This window comes from Centruroides sculpturatus, unplaced genomic scaffold (assembly GCF_000671375.1).
Source record: "Centruroides sculpturatus isolate CEXI.00-Female unplaced genomic scaffold, Cexi_2.0 scaffold656, whole genome shotgun sequence".
In the NCBI taxonomy this organism is placed as follows: Eukaryota; Metazoa; Arthropoda; class Arachnida; order Scorpiones; family Buthidae; genus Centruroides; species Centruroides sculpturatus.
In genome coordinates, this window is record NW_019384824.1 from 426,561 (window position 1) to 449,370 (window position 22,810).

Below are 22,810 nucleotides of genomic sequence, written 5' to 3' on the forward strand. Positions count from 1 at the left end.
TACTACATGAAAATGAAAATTAATGAATACACTGTGTACAGTAATTTACCTGATAAGACAGACCTCAGAAAAATACTTTATGAGAGCTTTTATACTTTTATAAAGCTGTCTATAATGAAAATTAATTAACTAAGGATTTTTTTGCTCTGCCAGGATGTGCCCGAGTTATCCGGAGTGCCGGGTTATCGAGAGCCGAGTTTTCGAGGTTCTACTGTATAACCCATGTGTCATACTGCCGTAATCGAATAAAACTAAACTGATTTAATCTCTATTTGCTGAAGAAAAATATCCTATAACAAAATTTTATACAGAGTGAGGATTCTTAAGCTCTTTCCATTCTGTAAGGCTATCTGATTGTCCTATGGATAATAAGAGGATCTTATTGATATTTCCATCTTCATTATGGATTCATCCAAATCCACAACGGGAGCAATGTTGTGGATTTGGATACAGAACATTCTACTCATGACAAATTCTTTGTTTTCACAAAATGCCATAAAGGATGCACTTTGTGAACATGAAGTTCCACAAACAAAGTACTCTTATGTCCACGAAGTTTCACCAAATCTCCAGGAGCAGCAAGCTGATGTAATTACCAGTTCAGCTATCTTGCTATCATTCAAAGTGAGTTATGAAGTTGAATTTCATCATAAACTACAATTCTTTGCCAATGCATAAATGTATATCTATACATTTATTCTATTTGTATGTCATAAAAAATGTTATGTAATTAAGAGTTCAAACAATGGTGGCAACAATATTGAATGTACAGATAAGCTAATTCTTAACAATTGCAAAGTGACAACCAATGAAATGATGAGTATAACAAATATGTCATCTATAAACATACACAATATCTTGAGTAAATATGATATATCTGTCTCACTGTTACAGAAAAACTTTTTATGGTAGCAGTAATAGTATAACAAAAAAGATTCATAAATTTGTATCAGTCTTTGAAACAAATGTCTATTTAGTGAGAAATAAATGTATGAGTACATAAGTTGTGGCCATAATCTTCCTCTACAATAATACATGTAGGGGAAAAAAAATATAAACAGAAAAATAGATTTTTCATATTTATTTTTTCTTATATTAGAAAATTATATTTAAAATTAAAAAGAAAAAAAACCATTATTCTAAAAGTTAAGAATGCAAGGCAAGTCTCTTAAAAAATTTACATATTAATGCAATACATACAAAAATTACATATTTAATGTCTTACCTCAGAAGCAGTTTTCCCAATTGGTATTAAGTCATTATCTTTCTGAGAAATACTTGTTAACTATAAAAACAACGAAAAAATAAATGAGATTTCAATTAAAAATCTGTAAGAAAACTTAACATTTCTTTAATATTATTATTATTTTTGTAGTGAGTAGTTAAGAAAACTTGACTTGATAACTGAAAAAATATTTCAATCATCAAGTCAACTTATCAGTTATCAATTTTTCTTAACAACTTCAACAAATATTGCTAACAGCAGTTGTGGTAACATCAACAACTTTTAAAATATAAAGTCATGCATAAAGGCAACATCACCTAGGATTATCTTCATTTGAAGCTTTAGAAGACTAACATAAAAATATGAAATTTTTTGAGTCTTTCTTTTTCTTTTTATCCTTTTCACAGACCAACTCAGAAATAACAGTAAATTAGCTTGAAGATATAACAAATCTTTAGAAATTTAGAATATGACCCAAAACCAGAGGCCAAGCTGTTCCATTTCCCAAACACTGGTAGCTAGGTCGTGGGTTCGCACGTCACCAGGACGAGCTGGCCAAGTGGAGTTTTTATGGTTTTCACCATGTCTTTAATGCCTAAACAGGTTGCAGACCTCCTGGAAGGCATTCCCCCTAAGCAGATCACCTAAGCATAGCATTGCGATAACATAAATAGTAAAATCGCACTTAGGTAGCCCTATGGCACTAAGATCAGTTTTTAACACATATCAGTCTACCACCTATTCTACATGCTTCGCATGTAGACATGTGCCTTGGTGCTCGCTATCGCTCACACCTCGGCGCCCAGGTGGAGGCGAGCCCCACACCCCCTAAAACTGTATAACATCAAGTACTCCACAAACAGCCAAGTGGGTTACTTAAAACCAGAATAGTCAAGTGGGCTAAACAATTAAACGCAATAGTCTTGGAAGTACCGCCATTGGGATTACCTAGATGCACTTCAACCACATAAACAAAACAAACAGCGAATATGACCTTTGGCACTGCCAGGATTTGACCTTTGATCTGCGCAGTTTTAACGAGTGTTTTCAATGTTATACAACTAAAATAAGTGTGATAGAAGACGAATTTTCAAATTTATAATTAAAATATATACTTTAATGTAGTTTTATTTCCATTCAAACTAATTTTTAACGAATTAGAAATGAATTCTCACCCAATCTTGGTGTTCTTTTTCGAGTTGAGTTAATTCGGTTTCGTCGTCGCACGGTCGATCTACCGAAAACCAAGAAGGATCGGCCACTCTAGGAGTTAAATTCGGAAATAACGGCGTAGTCATAGCTTTAATATGTTATGTCACTCGACAATAATCAAAACTTACGTAGAAGACGAATCTTCCGCCATATGCTGAATACCCGCCTCCTGGCGTGAAAAAACGAACTACCGCAATTTTTATTATAAAATTATACTTGTAACATTAACGCCTTAATTATATTTTATTAATTAATTAATAATAATTTTTGAAATTAAATTATAAAATTCGCTTGAACTTAAATGAATTTTGGATGAAAAATTACGGTTGGGACTCGACCAATTAGCGTTTGTGTAACATAGTAAAATGAATGCTAATTGGATGACTACTGACTCAGGTTTTTAATCGTGTAAACTTTACTTTTCTGGAATCGAATTCGGATCCTTTTCGTGGATTATGATGGACTTTCGAAATTATATTGAACTAGACGATTTCTTACAGCCAAGCAATCTGTGTTTAGTTTTGGATCTTTAGAAGCATTGATGAAGCATTATGCTTTATAACTTATATCGTAGTATGCAAGATAATAATTTTGAACAAATATTATAATCAACATGTACTATTATTTAATCGACGATCTATCATTCCACTCGGCGATCGCCATTCTTTCTTCACGGAAAAAAAAATGCTTGAGACTGATACGCCAGCCAAAAGCTTCTTATTGCCTCGTCAAAGATGGATTTTGTTCTCGCAACTGAGCTTGGATATTAATAACAAATTCATTAAGAAATTTCATTTTCTTAAATTATCTGAAATTTTACATCATATTCAGCAACCAGGTGGCGCGGAATTCGCTACCCACGTGGCGTAGAGGAGGCGTGGACCAAGTTCTTAGATTATAACCTAAGATCTTTGGTGTGGAGTGATTTGTTTATAGCAGAGGATATTATTATATATTCTGTTTATAATTTCTGCTAACTGATAGTGCAGGAACTACTCGATTTTTACGAAAATCTGTTGTATTCTCTTCTAACATATCCATTTCTCCGGGATATTTTTTATAATATTCGTCACAATCACAACATGCATTAATACTAGAATGTAATCAGTACAACTATTGGCTCGTTTATCAAATTATTAGCTGTATATAGACCTATTTCGTAATTGCGATAATTATAGATAATCAGAATATTTTTATTTTGGACTTTGACCTCGAACCTTGTTATTTTAATCTGTCAGTGTGTTTACATGATCTTTGCAATCTTACGAGACATGTTCGTTAAATCACACTAGTCTTATAATTATTTTTGCAATGTATTGTTTGAATGAGAAGATGGATGATTTTTATAGATTTAGTTATTTATTAAACACACTGATGGGATTCATCTCGGCAGTGTTAACAGCCATACATTGCATCAGCTTTAAAGTTAAATATTTTGTACTTGTTTATATGATTGGAATATTTTATGTACCTAAAGAATTCATTGGAAGAAAGTTTGGTTTATTCAAGTCGTTTCAATTTTCTGGTCAGTAAATATTTCAGTATTTACAATTTGAATAAGTAAATGCAGTAGAGTCTTGCAAACTCAACTTAACGTGGATTGAGAAGGTGGCAAACTGGACTGTGACGAGTTATAGAAAATGAGTTTTATGGACTCCTGTGTTAATGGTAAAATGGGAGAATCCTACGATGCTAATCTAAATAGCGGAATTTTTGTAAATGTATTATATGTGCAAACTCATGTACAAATTAACTGTGTACTTGTTTATGACTACAGTGGTACCTCAGGTTACGAACGCCCCAGCATACGAAATTTTCAGGATACGACATGAAATTCGAACATATTTTTGCTCCACGATACGAACAAAAACTCACCATACGACGTTACATTAGTTCGCATTTTTCATTTGTTTTTCTTACTACTGTTATTTTTTTAAATGTATTACTTGGCTTTAATTTGAGTATGTTTTTCACGTTGGAACGAATTATTTGGTTTTACATGTAATCGTATGGGAAAAGATGATCCACCTTACGACATTTTCATGATACGATCTCAGTTTCGTAACGGATTAATTTCGTATCCTGAGGTACCACTGTATTTCTTTGTAGTTAAATTTTAATTTAAAACGATAGTGGCTATTTGGTGGTAACTTTTGAGTTAATGACATTTGTGTTGTGACATATTGCAGAGAAAGGGTTATATTCTTTGTTAACACAAAGAATTGATGCTGTTATTGAGTTTTACCAGTGAAGAATGATAACTTGTTTGATCCTAAGGATAAATTACAGATTTAAAAATTAAATTATGTGTATTTTGTTTTTTAATGACATGATGAGTTTTACAGAATGTCAAGTTTTTCGAGACTCTACTGTACTATTAATTTAATATAAATTTTTATTTATTAATTAATAATATATTGTTTTGTTTAATTGTGAAGTCAATTATGAAGCATTGTTTTATTGGATTCTGAATTAGAGTATACAGTAAAATTCCAATAACACTACATCAACCACTGTATAACATCGGGCTATTTATTGGCAATAATTATAAATTACTAATAAATTTGACCCCAGAGGGATGTGTTTGATATACCACAGTCGATGTAGTTTTATTGTAATGTATTGAGTTTCGTAAGATGTTTATATTCAGTAAAATTCCAATTCTCTGATAAAACTCAAATTCTGCTTTATTGAAGCAACCAAGTTACGTAATTATTGTTTCTTTAGTATTTTTAGACAATGAAGTCCATTAAGGAGAAAACTTAAGAAGAAATACCATATCAAATTAGTGAATAGCTTCAAAGAATTTTCTAAGATATCTCCTTATGATGCACTTAATTACCCAAAAGAACTAGAACAGTAGTTTCTAATTGACTCGTGTGCTCCAATAAAGCAGAATTTGTCTTTTATTAATTAGAATATGCTTAAGATTATTCATTTTTTCTCTAATTTTAAATGAAATGTTAATATTTAATATTAGATATGCCTAGACAAGACAATAGATATTGTATAATTACTGGTGGGACTACTGGAATAGGCGCAGAAGTAACAACACACCTACTTTCTTTGGGAATGAATGTCATTATAGGTATGTTAAATTTTTTATTTTTAATAATAATAAAATACTTGACTTAAATCATTGAAATTAATATTTTATAATGTTTTATGTCACCAATGCACTATTATATAGCAAATTATTAAAGGATTTTATTATATTGGCATTTTTTGCAGGTACGTCTAAACTAGATGAAAAATTTTTTAAAGATCTTCAAAAGAAATATCCAGATTTGATTAGTAAGTAATGTAAAGTTGATTTTTATTAAAATATATCTTGATTAGGTGATTATAAATAAATTATAATATATATTGGTAACATTTTATAAATAATTTGCATGGAAAATGAATCAAAATGCACACAGATAAAGTTCAGTGTTGATGAAGGAATTTGTTAACTGATTTCTACTTTTCCTGACTCTGTTATATATAACAGAGAAAGTATGGCAATCGGTCAAAAAAATGAATCCCAAGATTTTTACATTTTTAGACTTGAGACCTTGAAATGTCAAGAAATGCAAAAAAATTTGGGTTTTTTTTTCTGTGTGTGGTGTGGGGGACATGATATTGTATAATTTCTTTGAAGCTTAAAAACTCCTGTGCTTTTTGTCAAAAATTTCTGAAATTTGCAGGAAGGTTTGTGTATTTTGGGGATTGATGTTCTCAAATTTTGGTGGTTAAAGGTCAGTAGGATGGGGAGATAAAGGTGAGTCGTGTGTTGTATCAAGTAGGGTCAGACTTAATGATGATTTTACTCATTATTAGCATTTACAAATTTTAATAAAATCCGTTCTTACGCTCAAAATTAAGCTTTTTGCCATTTTATAATAATAAAGAAATATAAAAAGTTTCTTAAATAAAATATAACAAATTTTAAATATTGCAGGAAAGTTAAGCAGCTGAATATTTTTTAGTATGTAATTATATCTAATCAAAAAAGTCATATCCATGTTTTAATTTAAATTAAAGCATTTAAGGATTTTTATAATACTATTAAATATTTATTTGTTCCATTGCAACAATTTAAAAAAGTAATTTAATATTTTAGGCATTTGGCATTTGGACTTATCATCTATGGATTCTGTACAAAAGTTTGCTAAGAAATATTTAAAGAAAAATTATCCACTTCATTTACTTATTTTAAATGGTACGTTGAGTTTTTACTTAATTTTTGAATTCTTGAATATGATAAAAATTGAATTTAAAATTGTGTAATTATTGTATTTTTGAAATGAAAAATGTATTTAATTAAATGACATAATGTTTCTTCAATAACAAAGTAATTCCAAATGATGAAAAATACTCATGTTTGACTTGTCTTTTTAGACACCTGTTGTTATTGTTTCTGTTGTCAGAACTGCTACAGGAACATTTACTCAATGGCTGGATGGCCAAGCAGTTAAGTTGGTAGCCTATTGCCTGAGAGATTCAGGATTGAATCTGGACAGGTCAAAAAACCTAGGAATTTTTCAGGTGTGGTCTGTCTGGATATGTCAGGCCCCATCCTTCACTCAGTTGCTCCATTATGGGCATGGCCGAACCTATAAGGAATTGCTAAAAAGATTCTTTTAGTGCCTACTGGGTAGAGAGTGTTTAAAAAAAGTAACATAAAAAGATACTTGGGTGATATACAAAATGGCACAGTTTAATTGTTTAAGTAGAATGGAATTGAAAATATATCTTAAATTTTTTAAGATATATTTTTTTCTAATGATAACTCTAATGTACTGTACCATTCACAGCCAAATATCAAATGGTAATCTGCCAACCAATCAAATTTTGCTAAAAATGGACCAAATATTTAAACTCGGCATACTCAAAAAGCACTTAAAACATATTTTGTGTTGCTTGGTAACCTTATATTATGTAATTTTCCTATTTGAATGCCTCCATAACGCTGGTCCTATAGAAAGAAAGGGCTGCTATGAAAGAGTCGAAGTTAATTTGACCAAAAATAATCTTTCACCTCCTGCTGGAAGAGAGGATGGTCAACAACTACTAATTTTTACTGGTCTACTATTACTATTTGAAAAGTGATCCGTGTTGGATGGATTGTGATGGCCTTGCATATGATCAAAGTTGCTAATGTCCAAGAGACTTCATATAAGATTTGTTTAAATTGCTTTTAAACTCTATAGAGAATAATTGCTTTAAGTGATGATAAAGAATTAAAGTTATTTATAAATGATTTGAAAGATCATAATTTCAAAAATATATGTAGTAACTCCCATTTTAACAAGATTATCAGAATAACTAGAATCTACAGGGAAGGTATGTTTTTGTAAATAGCGAGCTTATAGAAATGTTTTAGAATTAGTTTGGTTTATTTGGCTAAGGCAATGTGACATGTGGGCAATCTTTCAAGGGAGAAGCTTTTCAGGAGGACTTTTATGGGAAACTGGCTGCTATTTAAATGTTACTAACATGAAGAAAACCCAGAAAACACTACATGGCCAAATTATTGATGATGCATGAACCCACAACTAGTGTTCAGTGGTTTATCTAGTCAGCTACTGGTGGGCACTTATTAGAATTAAGAAAATACCTTTTCAAATGGTAATGGTAGACCAGTAGAAATTAGTAGTATCATCCTCTCTTCCAGCAGGAGGAGAAAGACTACTTTTGGTCAAAACTAACTTCAATCCCCTTCTGCAACAGGCCCTTCTTTTTATGAACAAGCAGTATGGTGGCATTCAAATAGGAAAATTACATAACACAAAGTTACCAGTGAGCACAAAATATGTTTCAAGAGATTTTTGAGGGTGCAGAGTATTGCACTTTTGCATTAATTTACATATGCAGTGCATATGTTTTGTTTATTTTAAGTGGATGAGCAGAAGATTCCATACTTATTTTCATGGCATTGTATGATTCCAAACTTTTTCACGATGAGTTTGTTATTTTTGTCCTAAGTAAATTTTTATTTTGCATTTAACTGCCATTTATTTGTTTAGGTTTTGCATATAGGAATATAGTTTTTACCAGTTCATTTCTGTAACAGCATACATGAAATTGCAGTAATAACACGAGAGAATTGTTAACACCAGATAATGTGAGTGGTGATTCCAAACTTGTTTCCAGGAATAGAATATTTAGATGCAACTTGAGGTAGTCATCAAAACTAAAACTTCATTATTAAGCAAAATTTCTCATCAAATATTTAAGAATGAATCAGAAAAATACAGAAATGCTAACAGACATTAAAACTTACTAATGCCTAACCTTTCATACATCTCCACGAATGAATATTTATCATAAATGTCTTTGTCCTCTTTTAGGGAACTGTTTCAATCTATTATTGAATGTTGGCTGAGACTTTTTAAATTTGGAATGTTTTATTAATTCCAATGTCTTCCAATGTCATATTGTTTGAATAGATTATAACATTTGTCTTACACTGATAAAGTTAACCAATGATACTATTAGTGATAAAAATTAAAGAATAGTAAGATGTAAATATTTAACATAATGACCACAAAATAGTATACGATATGCATGGAAATGTAATATTCAACTGGAATTCAAGGATTTATTTTTACACTTAAGGGGATTACTGACTAATGCATGCCAAGCATCAAACAGCACATCAGATTCCTTAGGATTAATGCAACTTCCATTGAAAGTTTTGTTAAATATTTCCCAAGACTAAAGTTTTGAGTTTGTATTTTTTATTTATATAATTTATGTGATGTAAACCTAATAATTTCTGTATGGAACATCGTTTAAACATTTAAAAATCAGAATGCAGCGAAGTTCGAAACTTAGAAGGATAGAACTGTTTTTTGTTTTTTGTGCATTCATTCCTGATGAGGGCCTCTAACAGACGGTTGAAAACATTTAAACACTAAAATTTCTTTGTTTATTATATGCTGGAATTTACATTTAGGTGTCAGTTAGTTGATCAAATACCTGTTTTATTAGCCTTGCTTCTTTCCAATTAACTGACATTGCAAGAAGTGTGAGAAAAGTGTGGTGTTAGTAATTGGTTCCAGCTTCTGTAAAGTGATAAAAATAAATGACTGCAAAAAACTGTTAATCTTAAATAAACTACCATCACAATAACCAAAAACCAGCAGAAATTTGAAGATAATGGCTGCATCACTTGCAGCCATTAACTTCAAAGATGAAGATTCATTCCTTTAGCTTGGAAGATCTACTTCTCATCATAATTGCGTGGCCTACAAGACTGTCAAGGTGCAAAGTCTGCCAACAAATAAGCCTCTGTATTTTGAATTGAGGCATTCTTGTCTTATGCAATTTGGATTTAGAACGTTAAGATCCTGAAGATGTTCATTTAATATGGAGGAAAACGTTTTCTAATGTGAGTTCTTTACCATTTCTGCAGGTTTTTGGTTTTTTGTGATGGTAGTTTACATAAAGTGATCAAATGAAATCAAACTTTGGAATGTAAATTGCTTTTAAGAGAAATAAACTTAATACAACTTTTAATTCAATAATTATTTTAAAATTTATTATTTATCTTTCGTTAGAGATTTGATAGATTGTTTCATCAGAAAACGTACTAATTTAATTAATTTTTTGAACATAGATTTAATAACTTATAACAGTTATTGACAAGACTATGTCTTGTTTATAAAATTGTACTGCCTGCTGGGTTTCCAGCTTAGAGGTATGAAGGTGTACATGTCAGGAGATGCAATTTAGCACAGAGTATTAGGTGCCTAAATCAAGTGCACATTAAAAAAACCAGACTTGTAGATACACGAAGGACTGAGAACCGAGTCAAAATAAAATGCGAAATGGCGACACACTCTACAAACAGGCAAACCAAAGTCGGGTGGTGAGAGTACCACCCACAGTAGTTCTAGGAAGTGGACTCTTACCCTAGGACTGAACATATAGTATTTTCTTTGTTAAATAAAATTTGTAATCTATTTTGTAAATTTGGGAGTGCTTCAAATATGACATTAAAACAGGGCTTTATGTCATTACAAATAGGTTCTTTAACATTATCTAGTATAGTAAAATTGGGGACCAATAAAAATTTGACATTATATTAGGGTTGTCATTACATCTGATGACGTTATAATCGGGTTAAACTGTATATTGTTTGTGCAAAATAAAAAGTAATTTCGGACGATACAATAGCCACAATTATTTTTTTCAAAAACGGGAAATTTTTGTTATGCATCAACAAAAATTCAGCCTGGACCAACATGCAATGGAGAGAAATTTCGAAATTGGACAGGTTAATTTCATCGAAAATGCATTGTGGATGACCTCGTGGTCTTGGCTGGCAAAGTTTGAATGATGGCACCCAAAAGCAGTGACCCCAAAGAAGATTGGAGAATGAAAACGAGACCCGGCTTGAGTGTCAAAGTGATTCCACTTAGTAGTGAGTCTCTGAGACATAGTCTTGTCCCAAATACAGTTTTGCCATTTTACTTGTATAATACAAGGATGGATCAAATATAAACGGTAATTTTTTTAGACATTTATTGATTAATAATATACACAAGTGAAAACTTTAGTTCTTCTCTACATATCCTCCTGCAAGCTCTACACACTTTTGCCAATGATTTGAAAGCTTCAATATCCCTCTCTCATAAAAAGATTGAGGGCAAGTTATGAGTCAATTGCGCACGTGCTCCTCGACTTCTTCATTGCTTTTGAATCGTTGTCCTCCAAGTGATTCCTTCAAGGCTGCAAACAAAAAATAGTCACAGGGGACAAGTCTGGACTATAAGGAGGGTGTTTGAGAATTTCCCTGCCCATTTCAACCTGATCTGTTTTTGATTTCCGGTCAACAACCTCAGAACCCATCGGGCATTAATTTTTCTGAAGCCAAGATGATCAGTGATAACGGATTGAACACTCCCTAGCTGATACCCACTTCTGATGAATTTCTTCAATAGTTAACAAGCAATCACATTCAATAAGCTTTTGAACGCACGGATGTTGTCATCTATAAGGCTTGTCCTTGGGCGTTGATCATGACCTTCATTTTTGACACGTTCTCGCCCACCCTTAAATTCTCTGGCCCATGTATACACATGATTCTGAAGGCACAGTTTGGGGACAGTACATTGTCTCAATCGGCTAAAAATTTCCAAGGGTTTAATGCCCTCATTAGTTAAAAACTTTACAATGATATGTTGTGCAACAGACAAATGTACCTTTTGCTCGGTCATGGCTATATTGACGACAGAACCGAGCACGCTTGTTAACCAAGCCAGTTCTCCCACTCCTCACAAACCAAATATCAGCTGCACTACATCATCTAGCTAGGAATTGCATGGTAAGCAGAATAGCAAAGTTACTGTTTATATTTGATCCACCCTCATATATAAGAGGACAGTTGTGTACTGTTGAAAGTAATTGCATGATAAATTATTTTTATGTAATGGTGACAGACAGTACTGTACATTATTTATTTTTCTTATAATATAACATTTACTTAAAATGAAAATATTTTATGTAAATCTGAATTATATTAGAATAGATATTTTGTAATAATTTTCTCTTCCATATGTAGCTGGAATAATGTTTGCTCCATATGAAATAACTGAAAATGGCTACGAGAAACATTTTGCCGTTAATTACTTAGGTCACTGTTTGCTAACTAAACTCTTGTTTAAAAAACTCAAAGCATCTGGTTCAGAAGAAAAATTTGCAAGAATTATTAGTGTGTCCTCCAGTTGTCATTTTGTAGGAAAAATTAACTTTGATGATATTCAAAGCAGGTAAGATATAAAAAGATTGAGTTGTAATTTTACATAGTCTTATTTTTAATAATATACTCTTTTATATTACAAATAATTATACTTAGTGTGTTCACAAAGCAACTTCTGATCAAGGTGTTAGTAAAAACTGGTCCTCACTTCTCAGGTGTTATGGTATGATGACAGGTACAAATGCCATACTTTCACATATTTCACGATGTACAATGAGGGGGACATTTGTCCCAAACTGTGGGAAGGAGTATACAGGAATATTTTATCGGGTGAAGGCAGATCATGAAAATATGGGAAGTATTGGAAGTGTAGTGTGTATATTTAACATCTTGTTACTGCAATAACCAAGTGATGAAAGTCAGAGTTTTGCAAGGCATATATATGTATCTTTATATTGTATTTGATAGATATTTAATCATTTTATATTTTATTCGTATACAAAAATACAGTAGTATGATATAGAGGGGTATAAGATTGAACATTAATCTTTGTTTATACATGACAATAATTGTAAAAATAAGTAGTTAACAAGACTTTATTTTATTTTGAACAGTCAAGTGTATTCGCCTTATTTTTGTTATGCTCAATCAAAAGTTGCTCAAGTTATGTTTACGTACTCTTTGCAACGTTATATCTCATCACAGAATGGCTGCATCACCGTGAACAGTCTTCATCCTGGCGTTGTTTATACCAATCTGTATCAATATGTTTTTTGGGTAAATAAATGGACTGCATTTCTTTTTAGGGTAAGTCAATATTTTGTAATATTTAAAATGAAAACAAAAGTTAGGAGCAATTCCATCTTATTAAATAAACATCAAAGCTTTGCTTTTCTAGAGTTAGCAGAAAATAACATATTCTCACTCTTAGTCTATATCAATTAGACACATATATATGAGGGTTTATCACACCAGTGTGATAAACCCTCATATATATGTGTCTAATTGATATAGACTAAGAGTAAACAACGTTAAGGGCTAAAAGCAATTAATTATTCAATTAAACATATTCTCACATAATAAAACCAAGCACTTTTTGGCTATAAACATCCATCATCTGGAGTATATCTCCCTTAAACCTATTCTTCTAATGTAGTATTCTAAATAATTTGAAATTTAATGTTTATCTTTTTTAAGCAGACAACTTTTCACTATTTGCTGTCACTATGGATTAAAGTGTAGCAGTTTTTTAATTTATAGATTTTATACCTTATAATTTTTAAAACAAACCATATTTATTCTAAGTCACTAATGTGTTTGCATATATACATATATATAAAGTCTTATATACTGTATAGTATAACATTATAAGAAATATTCCTTTTAATCTTATATTAATACATACCATATTTTATTCAAAATCAGTATTGAAAAAAAATGGGCTTTATATTTTTAAAATAAAAAATGTAAAAAATTACAGAATATATTAATATACAGATTATAATCAATTTGAATTTTATAATAATAGTATCACTTGCATTTTTATATTTGAAGTCTGCAAGGCGGCTGCATTGTAAGATGTCGACTTACTGTCTTTAGGGATACGGATTTGATTTTTGTGATTTGTATGAACTGGGACATCATTCCCATTCCCAATTCTTGCTGGTTGACTCTGTCTTAGGTCAGGTTCATCAGTGATGAGCATTACTGAGGCTGACCAAAAGATGTATAGTTTGCTGGAGTCTTGTATTAATCAGTAAATTAGGTTTGAGAAAAACAGTTTTACAGATATAATTTTCAACATATAGGAAATAAAAATACTCCCTAAAGGAGAATCCAGTTTTTAGTGGAATTGAGGCAGACGTAAGCAGAAAGACTATCAACCAATGAAAAATATTATATTATCTATATTCTAATTAAATTACCATTATTATATTTTTTTTATTGACAAAGTATTATCAGATTACAAGGGAGAATGGTTGATGGCCAAATGTCTGAGCAGTTAGGGTGGCAGCCTACTGCTCTGGAGAACCTGGGATCAAATCCAAAAAGTTGAAAAACTCAAGGAATTTTGGGGGCTGGTCCACCTGAATATGTTAGGTTTCATCCCTCACCACCTGGCCACCTCATTGTGGGACTTGCCAAATTCATAATGGGCTTGTTAAAAAAGGCCCTCTTAACAAATGCAAATAGGTGGGGTGTCAGGGGAGCTAATACAGTGAAAACTGCTTAGGCGACCACCTGCATTCGTCGGGCACCTGGCAAAACGGGCAAAAATTTCTGGCACGGAATAGTTTATCCATAGAGCGTCTAAACTAGATGAAAAATTTTTGAAAGATCTTCAAAAGAAATATCCAGATTTGATTAGTAAGTAATGTAAAGTTGATTTTTATTAAAATATATCTTGATTAGGTGATTATAAATAAATTATAATATATATTGGTAACATTTTATAAATAATTTGCATGGAAAATGAATCAAAATGCACACAGATAAAGTTCAGTGTTGATGAAGGAATTTGTTAAATGATTTCTACTTTTCCTGACTCTGTTATATATAACAGAGAAAGTATGGCAATCGGTCAAAAAAATGAATCCCAAGATTTTTACATTTTTAGACTTGAGACCTTGAAATGTCAAGAAATGCAAAAAAATTTGGGTTTTTTTTTCTGTGTGTGGTGTGGGGGACATGATATTGTATAATTTCTTTGAAGCTTAAAAACTCCTGTGCTTTTTGTCAAAAATTTCTGAAATTTGCAGGAAGGTTTGTGTATTTTGGGGATTGATGTTCTCAAATTTTGGTGGTTAAAGGTCAGTAGGATGGGGAGATAAAGGTGAGTCGTGTGTTGTATCAAGTAGGGTCAGACTTAATGACGATTTTACTCATTATTAGCATTTACAAATTTTAATAAAATCCGTTCTTACGCTCAAAATTAAGCTTTTTGCCATTTTATAATAATAAAGAAATATAAAAAGTTTCTTAAATAAAATATAACAAATTTTAAATATTGCAGGAAAGTTAAGCAGCTGAATATTTTTTAGTATGTAATTATATCTAATCAAAAAAGTCATATCCATGTTTTAATTTAAATTAAAGCATTTAAGGATTTTTATAATACTATTAAATATTTATTTGTTCCATTGCAACAATTTAAAAAAGTAATTTAATATTTTAGGCATTTGGCATTTGGACTTATCATCTATGGATTCTGTACAAAAGTTTGCTAAGAAATATTTAAAGAAAAATTATCCACTTCATTTACTTATTTTAAATGGTACGTTGAGTTTTTACTTAATTTTTGAATTCTTGAATATGATAAAAATTGAATTTAAAATTGTGTAATTATTGTATTTTTGAAATGAAAAATGTATTTAATTAAATGACATAATGTTTCTTCAATAACAAAGTAATTCCAAATGATGAAAAATACTCATGTTTGACTTGTCTTTTTAGACACCTGTTGTTATTGTTTCTGTTGTCAGAACTGCTACAGGAACATTTACTCAATGGCTGGATGGCCAAGCAGTTAAGTTGGTAGCCTATTGCCTGAGAGATTCAGGATTGAATCTGGACAGGTCAAAAAACCTAGGAATTTTTCAGGTGTGGTCTGTCTGGATATGTCAGGCCCCATCCTTCACTCAGTTGCTCCATTATGGGCATGGCCGAACCTATAAGGAATTGCTAAAAAGATTCTTTTAGTGCCTACTGGGTAGAGAGTGTTTAAAAAAAGTAACATAAAAAGATACTTGGGTGATATACAAAATGGCACAGTTTAATTGTTTAAGTAGAATGGAATTGAAAATATATCTTAAATTTTTTAAGATATATTTTTTTCTAATGATAACTCTAATGTACTGTACCATTCACAGCCAAATATCAAATGGTAATCTGCCAACCAATCAAATTTTGCTAAAAATGGACCAAATATTTAAACTCGGCATACTCAAAAAGCACTTAAAACATATTTTGTGCTGCTCGGTAACCTTATATTATGTAATTTTCCTATTTGAATGCCTCCATAACGCTGGTCCTATAGAAAGAAAGGGCTGCTATGAAAGAGTCGAAGTTAATTTGACCAAAAATAATCTTTCACCTCCTGCTGGAAGAGAGGATGGTCAACAACTACTAATTTTTACTGGTCTACTATTACTATTTGAAAAGTGATCCGTGTTGGATGGATTGTGATGGCCTTGCATATGATCAAAGTTGCTAATGTCCAAGAGACTTCATATAAGATTTGTTTAAATTGCTTTTAAACTCTATAGAGAATAATTGCTTTAAGTGATGATAAAGAATTAAAGTTATTTATAAATGATTTGAAAGATCATAATTTCAAAAATATATGTAGTAACTCCCATTTTAACAAGATTATCAGAATAACTAGAATCTACAGGGAAGGTATGTTTTTGTAAATAGTGAGCTTATAGAAATGTTTTAGAATTAGTTTGGTTTATTTGGCTAAGGCAATGTGACATGTGGGCAATCTTTCAAGGGAGAAGCTTTTCAGGAGGACTTTTATGGGAAACTGGCTGCTATTTAAATGTTACTAACATGAAGAAAACCCAGAAAACACTACATGGCCAAATTATTGATGATGCATGAACCCACAACTAGTGTTCAGTGGTTTATCTAGTCAGCTACTGGTGGGCACTTATTAGAATTAAGAAAATACCTTTTCAAATGGTAATGGTAGACCAGTAGAAATTAGTAGTATCATCNGGAGAAATCATAGATCTTCTTGATCTATAAGTTATAGTTGGCTTATTTGGGCCCCCTCCACCTGGAGTCAGGGCCCCGCTGTCCGTATACCTACTACACGTAGGTATTGTCTGTGTATCCTACATTATTGTGTGAGCTATTACAGGTTTAGTAGTGTGGACCAAAGTGCAGTACAGGCTGCACAAACAAAAGTTATGCCAAGTTAGTGAGCTGGGCCGGGGTGCGGACGGGAGTCCGAATGATGCATCATAGGGCCCAGCTATGACGTCCCTGTCTACCGCATCAGGTACCGACCAGTCGATGAACAAGGCATAGTCTCTTTAAACCCTGTAGTGCCAATAGGCGGGGCAGGGTAAAGAGTTCCTTATGAGACGGGGTGGGCCCGCCCCTGTCGCCCCCACTACGGTACGCCACTGAAAAAAGAAAGTGTGCATTATAATCGAGAAAACGCGAGTATTGTATTAATCTTTAAAATATTGGTATTAAATCTGTCTTATAATATGACGATTCCTGTAAATCGGGTTATCAGATAAAAATAAAATAAAATACAATACCAATATAGCCCTATCGTTGAAAAAATTTGCTTATTTTTGCTCGCCTCAAGTTTTGCTTAGTAGTAATGGCTAAAATGTGCGCAAAATACGTACGGAAATACAGTATTACACCACCACCTGTATTGGACGACCACCTGCCTAAAAGACCACTTTTTGAAGGAACCGTGGGTAGTCGCCATAGACAGGTTTTACTGTATTGTATGCTGAAGGCCTAACATTGCAGCTAGGCCAGTGCGTGTGAACCTACTGACACAACTTTGTAGCTTTGTTATGTAAGAGATGTCTGAGGGTTGACATTGTGTGTCTATTATATATTAATGTAATATACTGACATAGGTGGCGCTTTGCATAATGACAATTGCCTTGCTTTTATCTGCTTTAACCAATGTGCTTTTATCTGCTCTAGGCCTTCAGCATACAGTAGTTAGCTCTCCTGACACTCCCCACCTATTTGCATTTGATAAAATGCACAAACCCGGTCAACAATTAAGGTCCTATTAGTGCCCACAGGACAGAAAGAGTTCAGAAAAGGGGAAGCATAATAATATTTAATAACAGCAACAAAAAGCATTGTACAATTTATAAACAATATTATAATTACAAACACAAAACAACCTTCGAAATTCATTTCTTTGCAGTTACTAAATAGCATCAATACAACATTTCTATCTTAAATTATTAATTAATTATATCACTAACTTTTATTATATGATACAAATCAAAATCTTTGTTTGCAGCAATAATATGAGGAATTGCAAATTAATTAAATTATTACTAAAATTATTAATTATATAATTTTTACTGTCTAACTTCTGTTTTTATGAAATTTAGATTCCAGAAGAAGGAGCTCAGACTGTACTTCATGCAGCTCTGTCACCAGAATTAGAGAAAATTGGTGGGAAGTATTTAGAAGAGTGTACCATTACAAACTCTAATGCTTATTCTTTATCGGAAAAACATCAAGAACTTCTTTGGAATTTGACTTGGAAATTATTAAAACCGTGGATTGATATGTGAATATTTAAAGAATTGTGTTTGATTTCCAGTTTCATGACCAAAAAACGTTGCTATTTATCAGTGAAATCTGATGTATCAAAGGCCAAATCCAATGGATCTCTTGAAACAATTTATTTTTCTACAAAAAATGTCATGATAAAAGCATTTTGTATTCTCTATATTTTTAAATTATAATTACATCAAGTAATTATTAAAGAAATGTGTAATGTGTAATTAGAGCATACACTACTTGGTCTTTTTCTTGTTTCATCCAAAGTACTGTAGCCCCTNATGGTGACAGACAGTACTGTACATTATTTATTTTTCTTATAATATAACATTTACTTAAAATGAAAATATTTTATGTAAATCTGAATTATATTAGAATAGATATTTTGTAATAATTTTCTCTTCCATATGTAGCTGGAATAATGTTTGCTCCATATGAAATAACTGAAAATGGCTACGAGAAACATTTTGCCGTTAATTACTTAGGTCACTGTTTGCTAACTAAACTCTTGTTTAAAAAACTCAAAGCATCTGGTTCAGAAGAAAAATTTGCAAGAATTATTAGTGTGTCCTCCAGTTGTCATTTTGTAGGAAAAATTAACTTTGATGATATTCAAAGCAGGTAAGATATAAAAAGATTGAGTTGTAATTTTACATAGTCTTATTTTTAATAATATACTCTTTTATATTACAAATAATTATACTTAGTGTGTTCACAAAGCAACTTCTGATCAAGGTGTTAGTAAAAACTGGTCCTCACTTCTCAGGTGTTATGGTATGATGACAGGTACAAATGCCATACTTTCACATATTTCACGATGTACAATGAGGGGGACATTTGTCCCAAACTGTGGGAAGGAGTATACAGGAATATTTTATCGGGTGAAGGCAGATCATGAAAATATGGGAAGTATTGGAAGTGTAGTGTGTATATTTAACATCTTGTTACTGCAATAACCAAGTGATGAAAGTCAGAGTTTTGCAAGGCATATATATGTATCTTTATATTGTATTTGATAGATATTTAATCATTTTATATTTTATTCGTATACAAAAATACAGTAGTATGATATAGAGGGGTATAAGATTGAACATTAATCTTTGTTTATACATGACAATAATTGTAAAAATAAGTAGTTAACAAGACTTTATTTTATTTTGAACAGTCAAGTGTATTCGCCTTATTTTTGTTATGCTCAATCAAAAGTTGCTCAAGTTATGTTTACGTACTCTTTGCAACGTTATATCTCATCACAGAATGGCTGCATCACCGTGAACAGTCTTCATCCTGGCGTTGTTTATACCAATCTGTATCAATATGTTTTTTGGGTAAATAAATGGACTGCATTTCTTTTTAGGGTAAGTCAATATTTTGTAATATTTAAAATGAAAACAAAAGTTAGGAGCAATTCCATCTTATTAAATAAACATCAAAGCTTTGCTTTTCTAGAGTTAGCAGAAAATAACATATTCTCACTCTTAGTCTATATCAATTAGACACATATATATGAGGGTTTATCACACCAGTGTGATAAACCCTCATATATATGTGTCTAATTGATATAGACTAAGAGTAAACAACGTTAAGGGCTAAAAGCAATTAATTATTCAATTAAACATATTCTCACATAATAAAACCAAGCACTTTTTGGCTATTAACATCCATCATCTGGAGTATATCTCCCTTAAACCTATTCTTCTAATGTAGTATTCTAAATAATTTGAAATTTAATGTTTATCTTTTTTAAGCAGACAACTTTTCACTATTTGCTGTCACTATGGATTAAAGTGTAGCAGTTTTTTAATTTATAGATTTTATACCTTATAATTTTTAAAACAAACCATATTTATTCTAAGTCACTAATGTGTTTGCATATATACATATATATAAAGTCTTATATACTGTATAGTATAACATTATAAGAAATATTCCTTTTAATCTTATATTAATACATACCATATTTTATTCAAAATCAGTATTGAAAAAAAATGGGCTTTATATTTTTAAAATAAAAAATGTAAAAAATTACAGAATATATTAATATACAGATTATAATCAATTTGAATTTTATAATAATAGTATCACTTGCATTTTTATATTTGAAGTCTGCAAGGCGGCTGCATTGTAAGATGTCGACTTACTGTCTTTAGGGATACGGATTTGATTTTTGTGATTTGTATGAACTGGGACATCATTCCCATTCCCAATTCTTGCTGGTTGACTCTGTCTTAGGTCAGGTTCATCAGTGATGAGCATTACTGAGGCTGACCAAAAGATGTATAGTTTGCTGGAGTCTTGTATTAATCAGTAAATTAGGTTTGAGAAAAACAGTTTTACAGATATAATTTTCAACATATAGGAAATAAAAATACTCCCTAAAGGAGAATCCAGTTTTTAGTGGAATTGAGGCAGACGTAAGCAGAAAGACTATCAACCAATGAAAAATATTATATTATCTATATTCTAATTAAATTACCATTATTATATTTTTTTTATTGACAAAGTATTATCAGATTACAAGGGAGAATGGTTGATGACCAAATGTCTGAGCAGTTAGGGTGGCAGCCTACTGCTCTGGAGAACCTGGGATCAAATCCAAAAAGTTGAAAAACTCAAGGAATTTTGGGGGCTGGTCCACCTGAATATGTTAGGTTTCATCCCTCACCACCTGGCCACCTCATTGTGGGACTTGCCAAATTCATAATGGGCTTGTTAAAAAAGGCCCTCTTAACAAATGCAAATAGGTGGGGTGTCAGGGGAGCTAATACAGTGAAAACTGCTTAGGCGACCACCTGCATTCGTCGGGCACCTGGCAAAACGGGCAAAAATTTCTGGCACGGAATAGTTTATCCATAGAGTCTTCGTATAAGTTACCTGTATTAAACGACCACCTTGTAACGCGACCGCGGGCATCGATTTTTGGTCCGAAACAACATACAACACCTATAATAAGCGACCACTTTCGCGAATGTATCTGGTCTAAACTATTGTAAGAACCCATCTCAACAACGTTTCCACCTCCTAATATAATGAATTAGTCTAAACTCTCGTTCGAACCCATCCCGGGCACTTCTCCCACCCTCGAAATTAGGTGCAGGTGTTAATAAATTAGTCTAGCAACANTCGAATATGTATATGAATATAATTATATAAGAAGTTAATTTATTATATTTAACAAGAGATGGCAGCAAGATGGCCTGTCTCATACCAAATTGCTTAGTAATCATTTAGTCTTATAGCCTGATAAAGAATCTGGCTATTCATTTGATATATATCATGATCTGTAGATAACTGTATGGTCACACCACTTCCTTTGTTTGTCTAAGTAAAAACTGTAAGAGTCCACTTTTTGCTGCTTTAGAGCTCTGATTGCATGTTACCAATTTTTCTAATAATGTGGGGAAAAAGACATGTTATCTGTTATATAGCATGGTTTCTGCCATTTTTTCACAGTAACTTAACTAAAATGAATACAGATTACTAAGGTAAGTAAATATTTGTATCTAAAAGTATAAATAATGTAAATTTATACTGTATTTTATTTTATTTGAAATTGAGAATAATGCCCAAATATTTTGTACCTGGTTGTAAGGTTGCACTGTATAAAAAAGTGATGAAAAACATGAAAAAAAACAATTTTTTAAATTAAAGCCAAAGATTATTCAATTGATTATTACTGAAGTAGATAAGTTTAATACTTGTACATCAGGCAGCTGTTCTGAAACAGATAATGAAAGAATCTCAGTTATTGTAAGTTTGTTGGAAATATAGTTGTTCAGGATGATATTTCCACAGTTCTCAATTTTTTCAAGTTGCAATTTAGGCTTTGTCTGATGCACAAAAATAGGAGGCATTATGAAACTGATTTCATCACAATGTGCTCAATTTTGCATTCAATATCTCCATGTGCATCTGAGAAGCTGTAAAACGTTTCTGTTGCCGCATTCTAGTACCATCAAAAGTGTCTGTTCACAGCTAACTTGCAATCCAAGTATCAAATATAAAAATGAGTGTTTTATACAGTACTTCCGTGACAAAGCTGAAACATTTGATGTTCATGTAACATCATGATAAAAGCAACATGTTACATGATGTTCCATGATAAAAGCATGATGTTACTTCAATCAATTCTTATGATTGATGAAATATACATTAAACAATGGTGGAAATACTGTCAGTTTAGCAAGAATAGTAATTATGTTGCTATGACAGCATATGTATTTATGATACAATGCATTTTATCCCCAAAAAGTTGTTCATATATACTACCAGTAAATAAGCTTAATAGTAGATGTCTTGTACACTGTTACTAAAGATGTTATCATTGCTCTAAAATCAATTGGCTTTAATGTGGTGTGTGTTGTAAGTGATGATAATGCCTTGAATTGTAAAGTTCTTTCAAACTC

The 22,810-nt window shown here is 31.7% G+C and overlaps 2 protein-coding genes across 2 annotated transcripts in view; one reads left to right on the forward strand and one right to left on the reverse strand.

Moving 5' to 3' along the window:
• The window catches only part of LOC111629988 (anaphase-promoting complex subunit 15-like), a 9,653-nt gene extending 7,044 nt beyond the window's left edge, over nucleotides 1–2,609 (reverse strand). Inside the window, exons 1-2 of the mRNA XM_023373969.1 lie at nucleotides 2,401–2,609; nucleotides 1,226–1,285 (exon numbers count right to left, since the gene is read on the reverse strand). Coding sequence (XP_023229737.1) covers nucleotides 1,226–1,285; nucleotides 2,401–2,523 — 183 coding nt within the window. The 5' untranslated portion in view covers nucleotides 2,524–2,609. The remainder of the gene's footprint in view (nucleotides 1–1,225; nucleotides 1,286–2,400) is intronic.
• Nucleotides 2,610–2,892: 283 nt separating this feature from the next.
• LOC111629992 (dehydrogenase/reductase SDR family member on chromosome X-like) lies at nucleotides 2,893–18,678 on the forward strand. Its single transcript, XM_023373971.1, has 7 exons — nucleotides 2,893–3,962; nucleotides 5,418–5,525; nucleotides 5,669–5,731; nucleotides 6,540–6,638; nucleotides 11,988–12,195; nucleotides 12,740–12,932; nucleotides 18,230–18,678. Exons 1-7 carry the CDS (start codon nucleotides 3,749–3,751, stop codon nucleotides 18,413–18,415), a joined length of 1,071 nt encoding a protein of 356 aa, XP_023229739.1. The 5' UTR covers nucleotides 2,893–3,748; the 3' UTR covers nucleotides 18,416–18,678.
• The last annotated feature ends 4,132 nt before the right edge of the window (nucleotides 18,679–22,810 follow it).